Here is an 18,768-nt window from a genome sequence, read left to right as displayed (position 1 = left end):
AAGGTAACCCTTCAGTGGTGATCAGCTGAGCAATCATTCTGTTAACTTCATGACTTTGTAGTGCTCAGATACATCCCACATACTTTCTTTTACTATATCTTTATTTCTTACAGTAACACTATCAACTGCCTGTTCATGACAAAATAAAGAAGTGTAAAGTATTAGCTTCTTGTCTTTGTGACATTATGAGAAAACATATGAGAACTAATCAGTGCATTTCAACCAGGACAATCAAAATAATGATTCTTGAAGTTTGTATGTTGTAATTGCTTTTCTTCCTACCCTCACAGAAAATGACACAAGCCCTAGACTGATTTTAAGCTCAGTTTACATATGTTTACCTTTACACTAGCCAAGCTCATTACAAAAAAAGTATAATCTATTTACACCAGTCATGCGTCATATAAAGTGTAGAATGAGTGGCCTTCATTCTGTGAACAATACCATCAAATGAAGCCATGGGTCATTTGAAAAAAAAAACCTGGATGTGTCTTCATTTAAACAACTGATGTGTAGTTATGAGGTGTTGTCTAATAATTATTTCCATTAAGAGATATTTAAAAATTCATTTTTACTTTTGTAAACAAGATTGAAAGGAGGTATTGAAAATGTATGATTTCTCACGTGATCTGTAATAAATCATTCATGCTAAGTGTGGTAAAATTGGATGAAGTTTTTTATAGGAAAACCAGCTTAATTCATAACCAGTCCCTCAAATGCAAGTTGCAGCATCTTTCATTTCACAGCTAGCTTGTAAAATCATAAATGGTTACATGTGAGTAAATCCAGGAAAGCTAAAGCACTTTTGCTTTCAAGTTGTCTTTTTTAAATTTACCCAGCATGCATCACCCCTTTACTTTGCCTTTCTCACAATCCATTTCCAAAAGAAGCACTGCACAATGAAACTTTTCTCTAACTTCACATACCCTTACTAAATTTTGATACTATTTCCATTATATACAGTATATTGCATTCATAAATGAAAGCACGCTCCTGCAAGTAAAGCCCATATTGTAACATATGCAAAACAATGCCGAGCTTTTGGTAAACTTTATCTCATCACAAATCAAAAACACAATCCGAACCTTTTTTTCTAGCTTGCATGTTTTCCATATTCTTTCCTGTAAAAGACAAATAACGTTCACATTTGTGGCTTTTATTGGGAGGGGTTGACTGGGTGCTCTTTGTGCCTACTGGTGCACTAACCCAGACAACAACTCCCCTTTCCCCATTGTTATTTAAACTAGAAAAGCACCTCTTTCTTGCCATAACAAAAAAATGCTGTTCTTTAGCTCCCAATCTAGGCAACTTAGACTGCATGTTCTATGGCTTCCAGTGATTCAGTCAGCAGCAATATAAGGGGGAGAAAAGAAGCTGCTTCACAATTCTTTACATACAAAAAAAACTAAATAGGATGGGATTTTAAAGGTGCTATTAGAGTCCACAGACAAAGTGATATATAAAAACACAAAAGTTTTATTTGTACAACATGTAAAAACCATACACATATAGACATATTACACATACAGTATATAACAGGAATTTTGACCATGTCTTGTTGTAATATAATTGATTCCAAGCGCACTAATATCTTCTAGATATTTTGCCAAAATGGCTTCTTCAGGAAGTATTCAAGCACAAATAACATAACTAAATAAAAAGAACTATAATTAGTAAATAATGCACACACAAAGGTATTCAGTATGACATATCAAGTTTTCATCACATACCATGGCTCCCAAAGGTTGCACCTGGGTGGAATCAAGGGTCAGAGATGGAAGGGAGAGGGAAATATCCCCAAGAGTCAGGGGTCGCAGCATCACACACCCTGGGATTCAATTCTTTAAATACATTTTTAGAACCACAGCAATTACATCAAGTTTATAACTTGAGTGCACAATGTATGACCACAGAGGATGCACCTAGAAAAGGCTAGCTATTGTGATGAAATTACATAAGGTAGATTATAGTTTCTTCTGGCCGTCTGCTTTTATTTTTCTCTCACTTCCTCGTTGTCTCTTTATCTCTTTCATGCACTCTCTTTCATGCACTTTTCCATCTTTCATAAAACCATTGGTTTTTGCTTTGCATCTGTGTAAACTGCTTCATATTTATAAATAAAAAGGTGGTTCACTCTGTTGAATAATAAGGAAGACGATAATTAAAAAGCAGAGTGATTATATTTAATCAAAACCTCTGGTATCAGAGTATGAACTCTGCTAAACTATAAAAATGCTTCTTGAGTTGTTCATTAGGACTGGCTGTCAGGTTGCTAAAGCGTGACAAGAATATGAAACATTCTCTTGCTATAGTAATTTTATCTAATGTATTCTCCTATTTGATGAAAAAGCAACTATGAATTTAGAATCCATACAGATATGGTTAATTACCATCCACACTCTAGCGCTGGATTGACCTTATGCTGCCACGGCCAGTTTACCTAGAGTGTCAGGATCACAAACTATTAGTGTCAGTTTATCAAGTGGCACTTTTTGATTTTGATCCCCTCAACAGAGAGCAGTCCTCTGAACTGGAGCCCATTATTCCTGCACACATTCTGACAGTGACCTCTGTCACAAAAATTCCCATTCCTCCAGGCAAAACTATGTTGCCAGAAAGTCTTAGAAACAAGGTTTTCTATTGCAGACCTCTTTCAATGCACTTTCACCTCAGATACAAAAGTGCAAAGTCTCTAACTGCCAGCCAGGAGATTTGGCTCTCCATAAAAACCTTTGTCTCAAGATGTTCTCTGTAAGTCTGCTCTACATTGTACTGGTACCCAATTTCTTTCATGCCTCTCTTCTGAAACCATTGGTTCTCATCAAATTTTCTTGCACTTGCAAAGTACGTTCTCCTTCAGCAGCTTCCTGCCAGAAATACAAAGTCCAACAAATCTTAAATTCAAAGTTTGTCAGAAGCAAGTTATATTTTCGTAAAAGCTATGGCCCAGAGAACTTTGCTTGACCTTTGCACCAGATGTTTTCGCTTTCCACCTTATGTGTGAAAATTATATCTCTTCCCTTTAAACCACACCTTTAATGTGTGGGGAGACCCATATGGAGGTAGGGAATGGCTTGGCAACCCTTGATCCCAAGTGGTTGCAGGCACTTCTGGGTTACACCTGGAGGGTCAAACTGCATCACATCATGAATGTCCAGTGACCCCTCATGTATAGTGTTTTCTTCTTGAGCTATCACACTTCTTGGCAATCACCGTTTCACCATTGCACCTTCATTGATTCTTCATGGAATCTACAGCTCAGCCACTGCTGCACATGCATCCTAAACTCTACTGCATTCCAGCCTGGTCTTCCTGCTTTCTAACCAACTGCTGAACCAGAAGCCCACATTTTCACTGCACCCACAGCTTCAGTCTTTGCTTTATTCTCACAACCTCTGCCACTGCTTAGTGTTATTGAGAGTCTTCACAAAACACCTGCAATTCTCCATTGCTTCTCAGCTGCAACCCCAGTCTCAGCAGCAACCACAACCTCAGCCTTGTCATCTTTGCGCCTGTAGTCTTTGCTGCATCCAAAGTCTGAGTCTCTGCTCTGACTTTCTGCACTCAGACTCAAAGCCTCACACCTGTCTCCAGCTTTCTAATGCCTTGTGCCTCTTCCTTGCTTCAGTCCCCCATTACCTGGCACCAACCCTTCTCCACTCCACTGTGAGTACCTGAAGAGTGCCCTGGGGGTCCCCGGTGGAACACCAGCTGTCCTTTAGATTACACCTGTGGGGAAAGACAGTGCACAGAGGAACAGGGTCCCCATTTTAGTTTGTGACACAAACATTCTGTGCACAGAATTTACAGTTACAAAGGTTTGTGGTTATGTAACAATGTCTTGTTTGGGTCAAGAACAGTTGTGAAAGATCATGAAGGGGCAGCAATATATTTAGCTAAGAAAGCCTGAGTACATTTTTTATTTGCAGGCAATTTTGATCTCCACCATGGTCCGTTAATCAGCTTGGTATCGCTGTTCATAATCTAGGGGTACATTTTTACAGTTTTAAGATAGTTGGGTAGTCCCATTGTATTGAACAACCTAATAACCATACGGCAAACTTCACTTGCATGCTTAAAGTGTGTGTAAACTCTATAAATGAACTTCTCCTTTTTGCTCCCTTTCGTCTGCTAACTAACTATACCATTGAAAGCATTTTTATTAATTTATTTACTATAGTAGATGGGGAGTGGGTAGAGGATAAGAAGGGGTTTGACCTTTAAAATCTACCAGAAATAAAGTAAGGGAAAATATGTGATTTAAGAATTTAGAAGACAATAGGGGTTGATTTACTAAAGGCAAAATTGCACTTTAAAAGGGAATGTGCCCCAGAGCTTAGTGAATGAGGTGATGCTCTGCTGACTTTCATCATCTAATTATGATTGGGTATTCTTTGCAAAGTGAAGCTACAATCATTAAGCTTAGGAGCAAATTCCCTTGCAAAGTGAACAACCTATTTGCCTGTAGTAAATTAAATGTATTCTTTTGCTTACATTTGTCAGGCTAATTTAATAAGGCAAAATGTCATAATGACCAAATTCAATTATAGGCCTGGTCTACCTTTTGCTAAAATGAGTAAATGCGGCAACATTGATCAAATGATTAATATGCATTTACTAATTTTTGCAATGAAGCTTGCAGAGCATTGCACCCAAAATCCATGCATCACAGGTGCAATGCACAGGCTCTTGCAATGTTTTCCCCCATCCTCAGGTCCAAATGCAGGTATGGACTACAGAGCAAGGAGAAGGAGAATGAATCACTGGCATAATCTGCATAGTTTCTCTGCTGCAGTGGCAGATGGGACATGTTTTTCACATGTCGTGATCCCACACCTGGATGACACACGTAGGCAGAGCCACACACAACCATGCTACCACATGAGTACAAGCTTCTGATGGAAGAAGCACCCTGCAAGTTAGGTAATGATGAGGGGTTGTGGTGGTTTGATTTTGGGGATAGTGTATGCGGCCATGCTTCATGTTGCATCCTATATATGGTTGTAACCTAAAGCATGGTCTAAAACATGGACTTAGCCTTTAATCGTTTACAGAACTACAATAAATGTAAATATTATTTGTTGTTGTTTGTTGTTGTTGATTTGGAGATTTGGATTACTACTCTTCACATGTTTAGTAAATTCTGTACTGCTTTACTTAAACTCCCATGCCTTCTGATATGACGATATGAGCTACATTTTAAAGGACTAGTATAGACTTCTCAATCTTTTTAAACCTATAAAAGAGATCAGCATAATATGAATAATTGGATATATAGTTCATTTTGGAGCATATTTTAGGGCTTTTTTGGGGGGGTAGGAGTAGGAAATAGAGTAGGAAATGGTGAAACTTTCTTTCAGTTTTCTTTTCTCTCTCCCCTATTAGGAAACTCTCTTCTCATTTCTTGTCCCGTAGACACAACAGTAAGTTCCTCAGTTTTTCTCAGTTCCCAGTCTCCTGGACAGGTTTCTCCAGAACAGGTGAAGATTTCTCTTCTATTGCTGTTCCTCTGACAACATGACATTTTGGATTGTTTACCACTTTCAGTCCCAATAACAATGGTCACTAGGGCATATAGATAGGGTAAATCAATGGAGTCACAGACAGCAATAAAAACCCACAGGGATTCTAACCCTCCCCCACTCTGTCCAAAAATAAAAAGTTTGGGCTTTAGACACATATCAACACCTTGTTCCTATGCTTAGTTTGTAATAGCAAGTCTAGCTAATTGTACTAAGAATCAATAATTATGCATTAGTATCGATTTTCAGCTTCTAAACAGCTACATTACAAATAGCTGTAAGTCAATTTACTTACAGAAAAGTTCCAGACACTTTCAGCCCAGGTGTGATTCTTTTCTTTGGATGTTCACAATAAATGACCACCAGTCACCTAGTGACCATTTTAAATAGGAAAGAGGTTTATTGCACAGGGCAATATGGGAAGCAGGTGAGGTATAGATCAGGATATCCTACTACAACAAGGCCTCAATCTCTTCTAGATCTCTCAGAGCTTCTGGATTTTACCTTCAGATCATGGACTGCGCTGACTAGATTACTTCAGAGCCTGGGCTTCCTAGTGACTAAGGTTCAAGTGGTATTTGCGTCTACACTTCCACGGAAGGACATCAAGGAAACGTTCCTGTATTTAACTTCTCACTTAACCATAGCTCTCCACATCTTTATGTGCAAAGGGACAGTCACAGCTTGCTTCCCTTAGGTCTTATAGTCTTCCTACAGACAAACACCTTCAGGGGTTCCTCCCAGTAGGGAGATCACTGCATCTTTCCATGTGTCTAGGCCTGATGCCTAAGGAAGGCCAATTAGGATTACATTCTCATAAGGCAGAAGCATGTGAGGGAAGGCATAGAACAGGAATTTCCTCAGAATTCCATAGTTTCCCCAGTATGCATAGCAGGCTCCCGAGGTTTACTAATTGCTTAGGCTTTCAAAACCCTTAACACAGAATATATAGTATCCCTCTAGCACACCCTTTCCCCTTAGGGGGACACTTCTGTTGAAGTACAGTTAGGCTGAGTACAGCCCACTACTGAATACAGAATTCACAAAAATACAAAAAGGTATTTAGTCAAATTGATTCAAATTTAGTACTATTAGTTTCACATGCAGTGTTTGCTCTTTATTGGAATGCTACATGGTAGTTGTGCATTACGGTATGTTCTGACAGTGTAACTTTTTATATGGCTAAAATTGTCAAAGCAGTTTTTAAAGCATATCTAAACCCAAAATGTAAATTTTATAAATTGCAGGTGGCTGTATTAGTTTATTGTTTTAACATTTTAAAGTAATTATTTAAAAGTACGAAAGCAGTATTAAAAAGTGAGCATTGCATATACTAAAAATATTCTGTTCTTTGCCTTTAAAATTTGTTTTGCATAATAGCGTAGTATATCTAATTGGGAAATCGCAGAAATTTCTTTAGGGATGGGTATTTGCCAGAGAGTTTTAGTGCACACCCATAACACTAAATTATTCCTATTTCATCTACGGTATTAGCATTCGTCTTCAGAACTTGATGGAAGCAGATTCAATCACCACCAAGAAAAACAATCTCTTAGCTTCCATTTGCCAACATTATGCAATTAAACTAAATTCTAATTGCAATTTGATTTAAGCCAGTGTCCAATTAAATGTAAAACAAGATATATGTTGTGAATAAAGTGATCATATTTGAAAAGCTTTTTTCCTGGAAGATGACTTGAGGAATATGTCTTGCTATGCTGTATAATGAAATGGTTGGGCTACATTAAGATAATAACATGTTTTCTCTTTTAGAAATAAAAACCTATATTTACCAGCACTAAAATTAGAAGTAATATTGCATAACTATATTAGGAAACATGGAATCTTACTGGTTATTGTGGACCTACTGATAATGACAGTCAGATGGATGCTGCTTAACTGTATAAAGTGAACCTATTTTTTTTTGCCCATGCAGGTAAAGCAACAGGTTAATTCCCCCCCCCTTTTCTCCCAAGCAGTACATAATCATGAGCAGATGAACATGCACAAGCAAAGTACAGATTTTGTTTTTACTTTGGTCATACATGACCATTTACATTTACTCTAATTTTCGGAGGTCTGTTGGTTTGAATCTGTTCCCATAGCCTTCAATGAGAACTAATATGTATCTACAAGGAGTACTTTCAAGGGTTTAAATTTGGTCATAGGTCTAGGTAGTCTGGTTATTAGGAAAAATAACTGAATAACTCTTATGCACTGGGGCTTATGTGTCTACCAGTCTCCTCATGCCAAGGTTGTACAGTTGTTCGATTGCTATTCTCAGTGACCATTCTATCTTTGTGCCAATGAAAATAATAAGAATAACTGGTAAGACAATATGGTGGCTGAAATGATTTGAAGCATCAAATTATAGTGAAATGTTGTTACCTAGCTGAGAACAATTTGTATCAGAAAAAAAGGCTTTGTCTTTAGTGTGGAACTCTGGCAAATTGCATCTCAAAAGCCAATGTGATTACAACAGCATGTATCAAGTAAGCCTACATCCTGTGTGCTTCTGAATCACTAGGCACTGTCCCAAAAAGTGGGTTATTGAGATGGTGTTTGCCATCTGCCTCTGGTTTCCATAAGCCAAATTGGAACTGAAGCATGTGTCTTTTTCCTGTGCCTTAAAGAACCTGATAAAAAATAATTAGTATCACTTACCTTGTGTTTACCAAATTCATATGCATGCTTATACAAATTAATTGACAGCCACCTGATACAATCACCTGAAAGAGCAGCAAACCTAAGACTCTCTGAGATTTTGCTCTCTTAGTGTTTTTTTAAGAACAGGATAGGACAAGTCAACATTTAATTTGCTGTTTGGTACCAACCAACCCCCCCACACACACACACCCTGAGCAACACAGCTGTAACCCTCAAGCTACTTACTTGTCTAGGTAGTGCTACTTTGGATGTCTCTGCTGTTTATGGCCTGTCCCATTAAATACTTTTTACTGTTGGAAATGCCTCTGCTAATGAATCCCCATTGACTTAAGACTTGAATGATGCCTTATATTTTGTCTGGATATCCTGGGTGTTTGCCCTTAAACTTAAGAGAATTTTGCTAGACATGTTGTAAAGAGTGGAGAAGGCCATGGCAGTTTCCCTTTAGAACCGTGGGAGTGTGTGTTAGCAAAAGTTTAGAAGTAGGTAAAAGAGAAGGTTGGTGGTATATAAAAAAAAAACATGATTAAGGTCACAGCATTTCATATGAAAATAGCTCATGGTGATACAAAAAGGGGAACATACAACAGACCCTCCACTGTAGTGCTGTAAAATGAAGCACAGTTTCCATACAAACTTCTATTTCAGAGAGACTATTGGAAAATAAACATCTTCTGCTTTGATCTCTCTTCAGAAAACTCTTGGCTGCAGTGTCATCGGAGCACACTGTATTAAATGATATATTTGTAAACTAAAGGTTTTATTTAAATAGAATACATTCATGAAAAAAATGTGTAAACTTTAAGTAAAAATACATATAATTAACTCGCAAACCACCTCATGATATCCTTTCAAGACAGCTACAGTATTGCCTTCTTAAAATAGAAGGTATGCATGTATGGTCATCTTCAACACAGATCCAAAAACAATTATTTCATTTTAGAACAGTGGTTAGAGCTGCTTAAATAATTAACTTAGGCCAACTGTGCCTAGATACAACATTTTAATTTATAGAGCCTTTCATTCCAACTAAATAAAGCTCCCACAGGATTTGTTGTCCATCATTGATGCAAGGTATGGAAAGCATAGCTTATATTTATTTGTAACATTTTGCCTTGTTCTTTATCTGTTTATAAAAGTTTATTACAAAAACTTAGGTTGCTATGAAAGGTAAAAATAATAAATATACAATCATAAAAGGGCACAAAACTTGCACAATGTGGTTTAAAAGGGTAAATATGTCACCTTAAAGAAAAGTGCTACTCTGGCTTCTAAATGGCCTTTGCCAGGCTGGGGAAGGTGTGAATCAGCCATGAAAAGTTCAACTAAAAATGTGCTTAAATTCACAAAATATATTTGTTACCTTATTTCCACTTTTGTTTAAACATGGTACAAATGAGTAAAATCTTGCCCACAGCAGCCCTAGAAATAGAAAAATTGTCAGGATCAATAACTTTCACAAAAACTGTGAAATTCCAAAAAACATTTGAACTACCAATACCTTCTGTAATTAATGAATTGTAGAGGCTGTTCATTTAGCAAAGTTGCTTGAGCTTAGCAAATGGGTTGAATCTATATTCACTTAATCCAACTTCATCCAGCCTCATCCTACCAACCAATGTGCTAGCAAACATACAGTTTTTTTTTCTAATTTCCATTGCATGTTATTGGGTATTTAAAGTAATAACAATGTCACTTCACTTTTAGGTACACACAACTTGCTTTAAAAGAGAAAAAGAAAAAAGGCTGCTGTAAAGAGAGGTGTGAGTGTAAGGAAATGTAGTGATCTCTGTTCTCTGGTGGTGTGCATTGCCCCAGTGTAATGCCCCAAGCCAGAACAGCATGAAGTTCCTAGCAGAAGGTGTGACCTTGAAGTAAAAAGTTCTTATAGAAGACTGAAGGCATCCAAATTTGAAAGTACTTTTCAGATTCACGTCAGGTTCAAAAGATGTTTTAAAAGGAAATTGATAATAGATTATCATGGAATAAGTAAACTGCAGGTTTATCCGCAAAAGGTTTTAATGGAGGTTTGAAGTGCAGACTGGAAGTCCTGTAGTCTTTTGCATTCCCATACAATGTGTAGAAGCATGCCCTCAGTCTCTTGACATTGCCAACAGAGAGAAGATACCTGATGATATATTTTATATATTAGTTATGAGGTTTTGTACCATCATGTTAGGATCTTATTACCAATCTCCTGGCATGTATTTGCCAATGCGAAAAGAAGTAGCCACTATTTTGGGCCTGGGTGAATGTGATATGCATATCTGCCTCCCATTTCAATATAAATTTAGGATCATGAGTGGGTAACCTTCAGATTAGGATACAATATAATAAAGATAATACATTTTGTACAGTAACTTTGCTTTAACATATTGTTTCTATGGTGCCACATTGGAAGAAGAAGTGGGGAAATCTTCCTATGGAAAGAAAGATAGCAATAAAAAGCTGACTGAGATTCTTAAACTTTTTCACTCTGTTAACACAAAAGATTTTTTGGTGCTCTTGGTTCTTTCGGGGGGGGGGATTTATCCAAAAAAGGGATAGATGTTAATCAAAATCCAACAAATGTACTAATGCTTACTAATTATCCAAAAAAAAAAAACATTGAAGCTGAAGTTTGACTCTAATTAAATTCTATTACCTGCATAATATAGTTAGTGGAATGGCTTAACCATGCTTAGGGTTGTGAAATTACTTCTTATCAAGTATGTGTAATATCTAGAAAGATATATACGGAATTTGGCTTAATAATACCTGATTATGTATGCAACAGCACAAAGTTTATATTTCACTTTATGAGGGCAGGGTCACTTACATGCTATATAATGTTACCACTTTCTTTGAAAATAAGCCACTCAAGGAAAGTTAGACTAGAAGAGAACTTTCCATCATGGTTTTATTTTTGTGGAGAGACAATTACTTTACAGCACCAGGCTTTACACTTTGGAACAAGGATTTTAAATTGAATTCTAAGGGAGCAGATAAAGTGCTGTAGAAATAGGCAGAGGAAGGGTGAGGGGGCTGTTATCTGAAGGCTGGTATATATGAAAAGGAATACAGGTGAAGCATCTAAAACACATTGGAGTTTGACAGCTGGGAGAAAACTGTTTAGAAGGAGTTATGTTTTTAGCAAGACGAAAAGCACATTCAAGAATTGCTTCTTAGGTGAAGAAGTAAAATTTAAACGGAGCTTGGATGTGAGAAATGAAGAAAAGGGCATTGTGAAAGATGACTCAGCAGCAAACAAACTAGTGGAGATTTTCACACTAGGGAGGTATGAGGTGAGGGGGTCACTACTTGAAGGATGGAATGAGAAAAGTTTATACTACATGGAGTCCTTTAGATTAAAACAGCACAGTATGAGAGAAACTCTGCTGACAACTGATGGGAAGAATTACAATGTGGCCAGCTTGAGAGCACTAGATACACTGTGCTACTTTCCTACTATATTTTTGCATAGTTTTTAAATGCATGGAAATCTGATTCTATATTTTATTTGCACAAGAAAAGAACATGCAAAATGTATTTTGAATAGCAATTTTGAATGGCTTTTTAAATATGTTATTTCATCCAAAGACTATGAAGTTAAAGTTGGACTAAAAAAATAAATATATTCTGTATCGGCCACAAAATATAAAACGACATTAAATGCATCAAATGCCTTTGCAAACCCAGTTTTACATTTGTAAACATAGTGGTGACATCATTACTGTGCTACACATAGCCTGTGCAAAGATCAGAGCTATGGGAGGGATCCAGCAGGCCCATCCACTACAGGTTGCCTGCAGAATACTACAGGAGGGGGTGGATACAAAACCAGTCATTCAGAACAAGTAGAGAGAACAGCAGTGACTGGTCTTTATTACAGGAAGCTCCTGCATAGAGGCAAAGCTTCATGGTGGCTTACTGAACAGATATGGAAGAAACACACACAGTACACAAAGATTAAAGTAAGAATTTATATACCTCTTTTATTTAGTTGGCGTTTGGTTCAGGTTTACATTTCAAAAACAATTTTAGGCTGGTTGGAGGTGTATTAGAGGTTGTAATTGAGTAAGTACATAAAAGATTGGGTACACTTGAGATTGTAAGATTCACTGGTTGTTCATAATCCAAGTACTTTGGAATATGTTAGTTATGCAAATTGGATAATCTCTTGTACTTTTGTAGAAATAAATAATGGAACTAAGAAGGATGCCAAAGGGTAAATACTCTTCATTATAAGTGTCACCTAAAATTAAATCACGTTGATAACTTTATTATTGCAGAATGGTTATTCTTAGTGAAAACTGGTCTAGAGATGCCTGAACGATTTGTTTACTGTCACTGTGTTAACAGAAAAAAATAACTTTCTGTTTTGTATTAACATCCACATTTTTGTAACAACAATGAGATACAGTTTAGCTTTTTTTTTTTTAAGATAGGGTAGACTATGTACCACCTTTTCTCTATTTCCAGAAGAACTGGTATTGAGAGATGATTTATGCTGAGTAGAGAAAAATGTGTTCTAAGAAGATAATTTGGTCCAGACAAGGGACCAGTAATAAGTATTTGAGAAAGCTCTGTGGATTTCTTTGATGTCTAATCGTATAGTTGTCTTTACTATTCAAACTTTCAATTAATAAAAAAGAAAATGTGACGAATATCTGGCTCTGAGATCATAACACTTAAGTTAATTGAAATACACCTTATATGCATATAAAACCCCCTGTCATTTATTTGTGACAGTTCCCTATAAGCATTTAGTACAGGTATAGCTTTCTGCAGTACTGTTAACAACTGAGAAGCATAAGCTTTGGTGTCATAAATGGTCAATTAAAGTCTACTGCACCAACATGTTCTGTAGTGGTGTAGAACAGTTTAGAGCATCCTGTGAACTGATTCATTAATAGCAATTCTTGACTTTGGGGTGAATAAGAAGGATGCTAGCAGTCTCCCAGAAACATAACCGGACACTAGGCCTTCAGTTTTCTATAGGTGCTGAGATCGTATACATTTGTAATGAGTCTATGATCAGGGAAGAGTGTTTTATTTTATATTCTCCTGTAAGCATCATCTGTAAGTTTTGTTTTAAATATCTGCAACAAACCCTAGAATTGCATTTTTATATGTATGGAGCTGCAAACTTTAGAACAGCGGTTCAGCTAGGGAACATTAACTGTAAATTATTAGGTGTCCTCTTTGGTGTTTATTTTATCTGTCCTTTATAATTTAAAAGCTTCACTCTTATCCTTGATGATTTTTCCTAATTTTCAATGTAACAAAGCAAGACAAAACACTTTTTTTTCCAGATTAGAACTTTTTCAGTTGAAGCCCGAGCACAACAAAAAGCTGGTGTGATGAGAAATTTCTATACACAATGCAAAAATATTCAGGTCTAGGATGCTGTATCCAGGACTGCGTGTACTGTGTAAATTAAATATTAAAATTTGTGTTATTTTGCTGGGTAAATAGGAGTGCATGGTAGAAGTAAATGAATCCTATCAATAGATAGATTTATAGTTCTTTCCTAATAAAAAAATATATTCATACTGACTGGGTCCATGTCAAAAAAAAGGCAGCATTTGAGCTTATTTATATAGTACTGGCCAATACAAGAACCAGCATAAGATGCATAGTGCTTCATCCTGACTCACAGTTACGTATTCAAACGAATATTTTTACAAATTGTATTAGTCCATACATTTTTGACTTTACCAAGAACTTTATTCTTAATGCTCAGTTCAAGTTATGGTATTACTTAGACCTTCCCCCTGGATTTTAGAATACCTACTATACATTTTCAACTAAATTGTTGTTGCATTAAGTCTGTTTCTAAAGTCTGTCTTACTAATGGTTTCCTCCATCATAGAGACAATGCAACAACCAGTCAGGGTACTTATCCTTTTTCATCTTCTGATAGGTGATCAAGCTAACGTTTGAAGAGTTTGAACTGGAAAGAGGGTATGATACTCTTACAGTAGGAGATGGTGGAAATGTTGAAGACCAGAAGTCTGTACTTTATGTGTAAGTGCATTCATATTCATTATAATTATATATTTTGAAAAAAGGCTTATTGTATGGGATGTTGAAATAAGCTTGGATTCCCACTTGTAAAACTGCTATTGATTTATCTATGTATTCAGTCCTTAAAAATTACTGGGACTAATTAGAAACATAAATGACTTTCTATTCAAAGTTTTGACTATTCTGTTTCTCTTGTGCCTAAGGCATACTTTCCACCTGTCATACTGTGAGTATTGCTTAAAGCTGAGCTTCGGGCAAATATAAAAATAAAACATCTTGTAGTCCTGTATTGCACAGAGGCACTCACACTAGTAGAAGGTGGGAAGGCACCAAGACTCAAAATCTGGTACAGTCTATATACACTTACAAGAGGCTAACTGAGCATAGTGGTGTTCTCATTAGTGATCTGCTGCTCCTTATTATCCTGTCAGTATTCTGGGGTTATGTTCCTAACCAAGCTGTGTTATGTATGTTATGTGTTATGATGTATTTAAATGGTAAATTTAGTTGCTTTTCAGGAGTTAGGGTGGCTTCACACTGCCCCAGTGCAGTGCCACTGCTCTTTGGGCAAAGCGCAGCTAACTCATCATTATCTTGCTGGTTAGCTGCTCTTTTGCATAAACGTCTATGATGTCCCGCATCAATGCACTTATATATCAGAATAAAATGCTTCTCTAACTCCATGCATCCACCAATTAGTTTTAAGCCTGCACAGGAAAATGACAGCTGGAGAATAAAATTTTGAATCTGATTACTACTTCTTTCTTAAAGCAAAACCGAAATACCTTTACAGGTTAAAATTTGGAACTTTGTCCAAGAGCAGGTACCATGAAAGAAAGACAGAAAATCAACTTCTGCACAAATTTCTAATCCTTGTTATTATGGGCCATGTAGACAGGCAATTCTGCTGATAGTGACACAGCACCAGCAGCAAAATCTTCAAAGGTGAGGAATTACTTTCCCTAATAGACTTGAGTTCTTAAAAGAGAAGTATGGGATTTTTCTTTATCCCATATTCATACTTACCTAGGTGGATGCAGCATCGGACCGATGCTGCATCTGTCCCCCACCGCCTCTTCACTGAGAACCAAGCCATTGAACACCGCTGATGGCTCGTTCTCTCGGCTCCCCAAGTGGAGAGCTGCTGTCTGTCAGTCAACATCTCTCCTGCTCTGCTCCTCTATGCTCCTTGGAGCACTGAGCTTTAGAGGGGTGGGGAGCGGCCATCTCAGCGGCTTGCTGAGAGGATGAGACGCCTATCAGTCCAGACACCTGGAAGATCCAGACTTCCAAGGTCAGGATGACGCCCTGCCTCGACTGATCCTGGTGACGTCAGCAGAGAGCGGACTTCAAACTGCTCTCTGATGAAAACGGGTCACAGGAGTGCAAAACAAATTGCACTCCTGTGACCCATAGGAGAAGCCTAGCTAAACAAGCTCAGGCTGGACTTCTCCTTTAAGATTGATGAGAACACTGCAAGATTCCTCCTGCTATTGAACAAGGGACATCTCTCTGGTTCAAAGTAAGTAAGGGGTAATCTCCCAAACAAGACAAAGAAAGCAACTGGTTCTAATACTTTCCAAAAATGTATTCTTTGTGTCTCTACTTGGGAGATGAATGATTTCCTCATATTTGCAGTGGTCACAAGAAGTAAGGAAAAATCTCTCCAAAGGGAACACAGACTGCAATAAAAACCTAAAAGGGTTTTAACCCTTTCCCACTCTAACTAAAAAAAGTTTTGGCTTAAATCTAATTTATACATTATTTGTAGATCTGGTGACATTTACATATATACTTGAAAAACATATTAGTAATTCCTGAAGCAAGTTGAATTTTACTGTCACAAATCCTTTAATAAATGTTATGAAGTAGTAAATAAAGTGCAGGAGTGATTGATACACAAGATTTGTTCATATACAAAGCTAATAGACCAGATATAAGGTAGTATTATGTGACTTCCTAATGTAGGTTGCAACTTACTAATGAACATAGGTAAATAGGTAGACTGCTATAGTAAATGCTCATTGTTTCTCTTTCTCTTTTCTTCTCTCTTTCTCTTCTACCACTATGATAAAACGATTTTATAAAACGTTTAACAAAAAAAACCCCAAAAACTCCTATTTCCAAAATACTCTAGTAATGCTGCATAATGGCAGATGTAACCAGAGTAATGCTCTGCCCCCTTCACCTTCCTATTGGCACTAGGTGGCAGCCTTACTGACCATTAGGGAAGAGAGAGGGTAGGGGAGGAGCTTCTTGTCTTAAAGCTGCTGGGGTGCTTAAAAAAAAAAAAACCTAAACATGTATGCCATGCTTTGACTAGGGTCAAGTTAATATACGGGTTTGATTTCATACATCACCCTAGAACCCAAAGATATACAAAACACTACTAGATGATTCATCAATTGCTACCACAAGCTGAAAATTACAGTTTTAGGTGTCAGATTAATTATTCTGCACTAAGAACATAACAGAACAACAGTCAAAATGATATCTAAAAAATATAGCACATGGATGGAAGACAGAAAAGGAACCATCCAAAATGTTCCGAGCAGAGCTTTTTGCATGCACACAGCCGAACTCTCACTCATGTATTAGTAATGAACAAGTAGGGGTTTTCTTTAGTCATTGCTCCAAATCGTAATCGCCTTTTACGTGTTCTATAACAGTCTGACAGGAGCCAGTGTTCCAGATCTCATAGTGAGCTCCAATCACCAGATGTGGCTTCTCTTCAGGACGGATTCTTCTGGAAGTAACTTGGGATTTAAAGCATCTTATGAAGGTGAGCCTGCCTGAATAGGATTGCTGTGTTTACACAGATGTTTCACCATATGCTTCATTCGTTCACTTTAATAATCAGTGAAAAGAACAGAAACAATCTACTTTCTGAGCAATTGTGTGGATTTCATTAAAAACAGATTGTATTTCATACAACTTTAATTAATGCCTTTGTATTCAGTAAATGGACCATGGTGCTGATATCAACTAATCAGATTTAGGTACATCAGTAAGGTCCAAAACTGTCTCCATAGATTGGGCACTTCCAATAGTATAGTAAAGCTCTACCACTGTGCAAAAAAGATCAAATATAATTCAGTTAGTTACATAGAAATGGTGTTCAACATACTAGTATTTCCTAAATAAGAAACAACAGAGCAATTGAAAAATAGATATCCATATTACTTATTCACATGGGTGACCTGCTGCTCAGCTCTATATGTACATTAAATATATTATAATATAAAATGATTAAGGCTCGGCCTTGGTATGTATGCATGTGAGATATGGACCTTAGATTGTATGCTTTTTAAAAGCAGAGACTAATGTGAAGGTACAGTATGTATAGTACTATTTAAATTGTAAGCGCTATGTAAATACCTGAAATAAGTAAATAAAAAATAAATTTAGATTTCAGAAAATAGGAAAAGAAAAGCCAAGTGTGAATTGGAACGCTATATTTTATAGGCAGATAAATAAGAATACAGTATGTGAAGTACACAGATACCCAATTAAATAGTATCTATATTTCTGTGCTTGCGCTAGTCTGGAGGACAAATAGAGAAAAAAAACAAACATGTTGTTCCCGACAGTCAACAGTTCACATTCTCCAAGTTCCAGTTACAGTGCAAAGCTCAGCAACCGATAACTACTAACTACTTCCTAACTAACTATCATACTATTGTGTGTCTAGGGTATGGAAAGAAGAATTAAATTGCTTGCTGTAGGCTTTAAAGAGTGTTTTGGCATAACCCACGGAGCCCTGGTTTAAAGCCCAAAGGAACCTTCTATTTAAATCAGCTAAATACATTCTATGTGCATCAAGGCAAAAGGTGTTCAAAGCTTTACAATTCGATTTCTTTCTAATGCAGCCACTGTCTGTGTACAAAAGCATGTCCCATGCCAGAAGCTCTCTTTGTGGAAGCAGTGGTCTCATTGCTGAGGTCTTACATGGCTTCCTATAGCTCTATAATCATCAAAGCTCATGCTCCATGCTCAATCAGTAGGCTTCGCTCACTCAGTAGGGGGTGGGTCGTACCTCTGAAAGAAAACCACTTCTTCCACACAGTGTCCTACTCTGCAGTTGATGGCAAAGGACAGGCTTTTGTATGCTAGCTGTGGCTGGCTTTTAAAGAATACACCCTCATTTTATTTATTATTAGTATGTATGTAGCACTAACTACTTTATGCAGCACTTTACATGTACACTGACCGGCCACTTTATTAGGTACACCTTGCTAGTACCAGGTTGGACCCCCTTTTACCTTCAGAACTGCCCTAATTCTTCATGGCATAGATTCAACAAGGTGTTGGAAACATTCCTCAGAGATTTTGGTCCATATTGACATGATAGCATCATGCTACAGATTTGTTGGCTGCACATCCATGATGCAAATCTCCCATTCCATCACATCCCAAAGGTGCTCTATTGGATTGAGATCTAGTGACTGTGGAGACCATTGGAGTACAATGAACTTATTGTCATGTTCAAGAAACCAGTGGTGAGATGATTTGAGCTTTGTGACATGGTGTTTTATCCTGCTGGAAGTAGCCATCAGAAGATGGGTACACT

The 18,768-nt window shown here is 37.1% G+C and overlaps 1 protein-coding gene across 3 annotated transcripts in view; it reads left to right on the top strand.

Moving 5' to 3' along the window:
• Positions 1 to 18,768, top strand: part of CSMD2 (CUB and Sushi multiple domains 2) — a 1,533,565-nt gene that overhangs the window by 967,049 nt on the left and 547,748 nt on the right. For 2 of the 3 annotated variants that reach the window (XM_073615428.1, XM_073615429.1), the window contains exons 11-12: positions 14,095 to 14,198; positions 16,868 to 16,980. The exons of the other annotated variant lie outside the window; for it this stretch is intronic. In XM_073615428.1, coding sequence (XP_073471529.1) covers positions 14,095 to 14,198; positions 16,868 to 16,980 — 217 coding nt within the window. The remainder of the gene's footprint in view (positions 1 to 14,094; positions 14,199 to 16,867; positions 16,981 to 18,768) is intronic. 3 annotated transcript variants of the gene reach the window in all.

Source organism: Aquarana catesbeiana, linkage group LG02, assembly GCF_042186555.1.
Source record: "Aquarana catesbeiana isolate 2022-GZ linkage group LG02, ASM4218655v1, whole genome shotgun sequence".
NCBI classification, from domain to species: domain Eukaryota; kingdom Metazoa; phylum Chordata; class Amphibia; order Anura; family Ranidae; genus Aquarana; species Aquarana catesbeiana.
The sequence above is the reverse complement of the archived record's forward strand: the minus strand, read 5'-3'. Positions and strand labels throughout refer to the sequence as shown.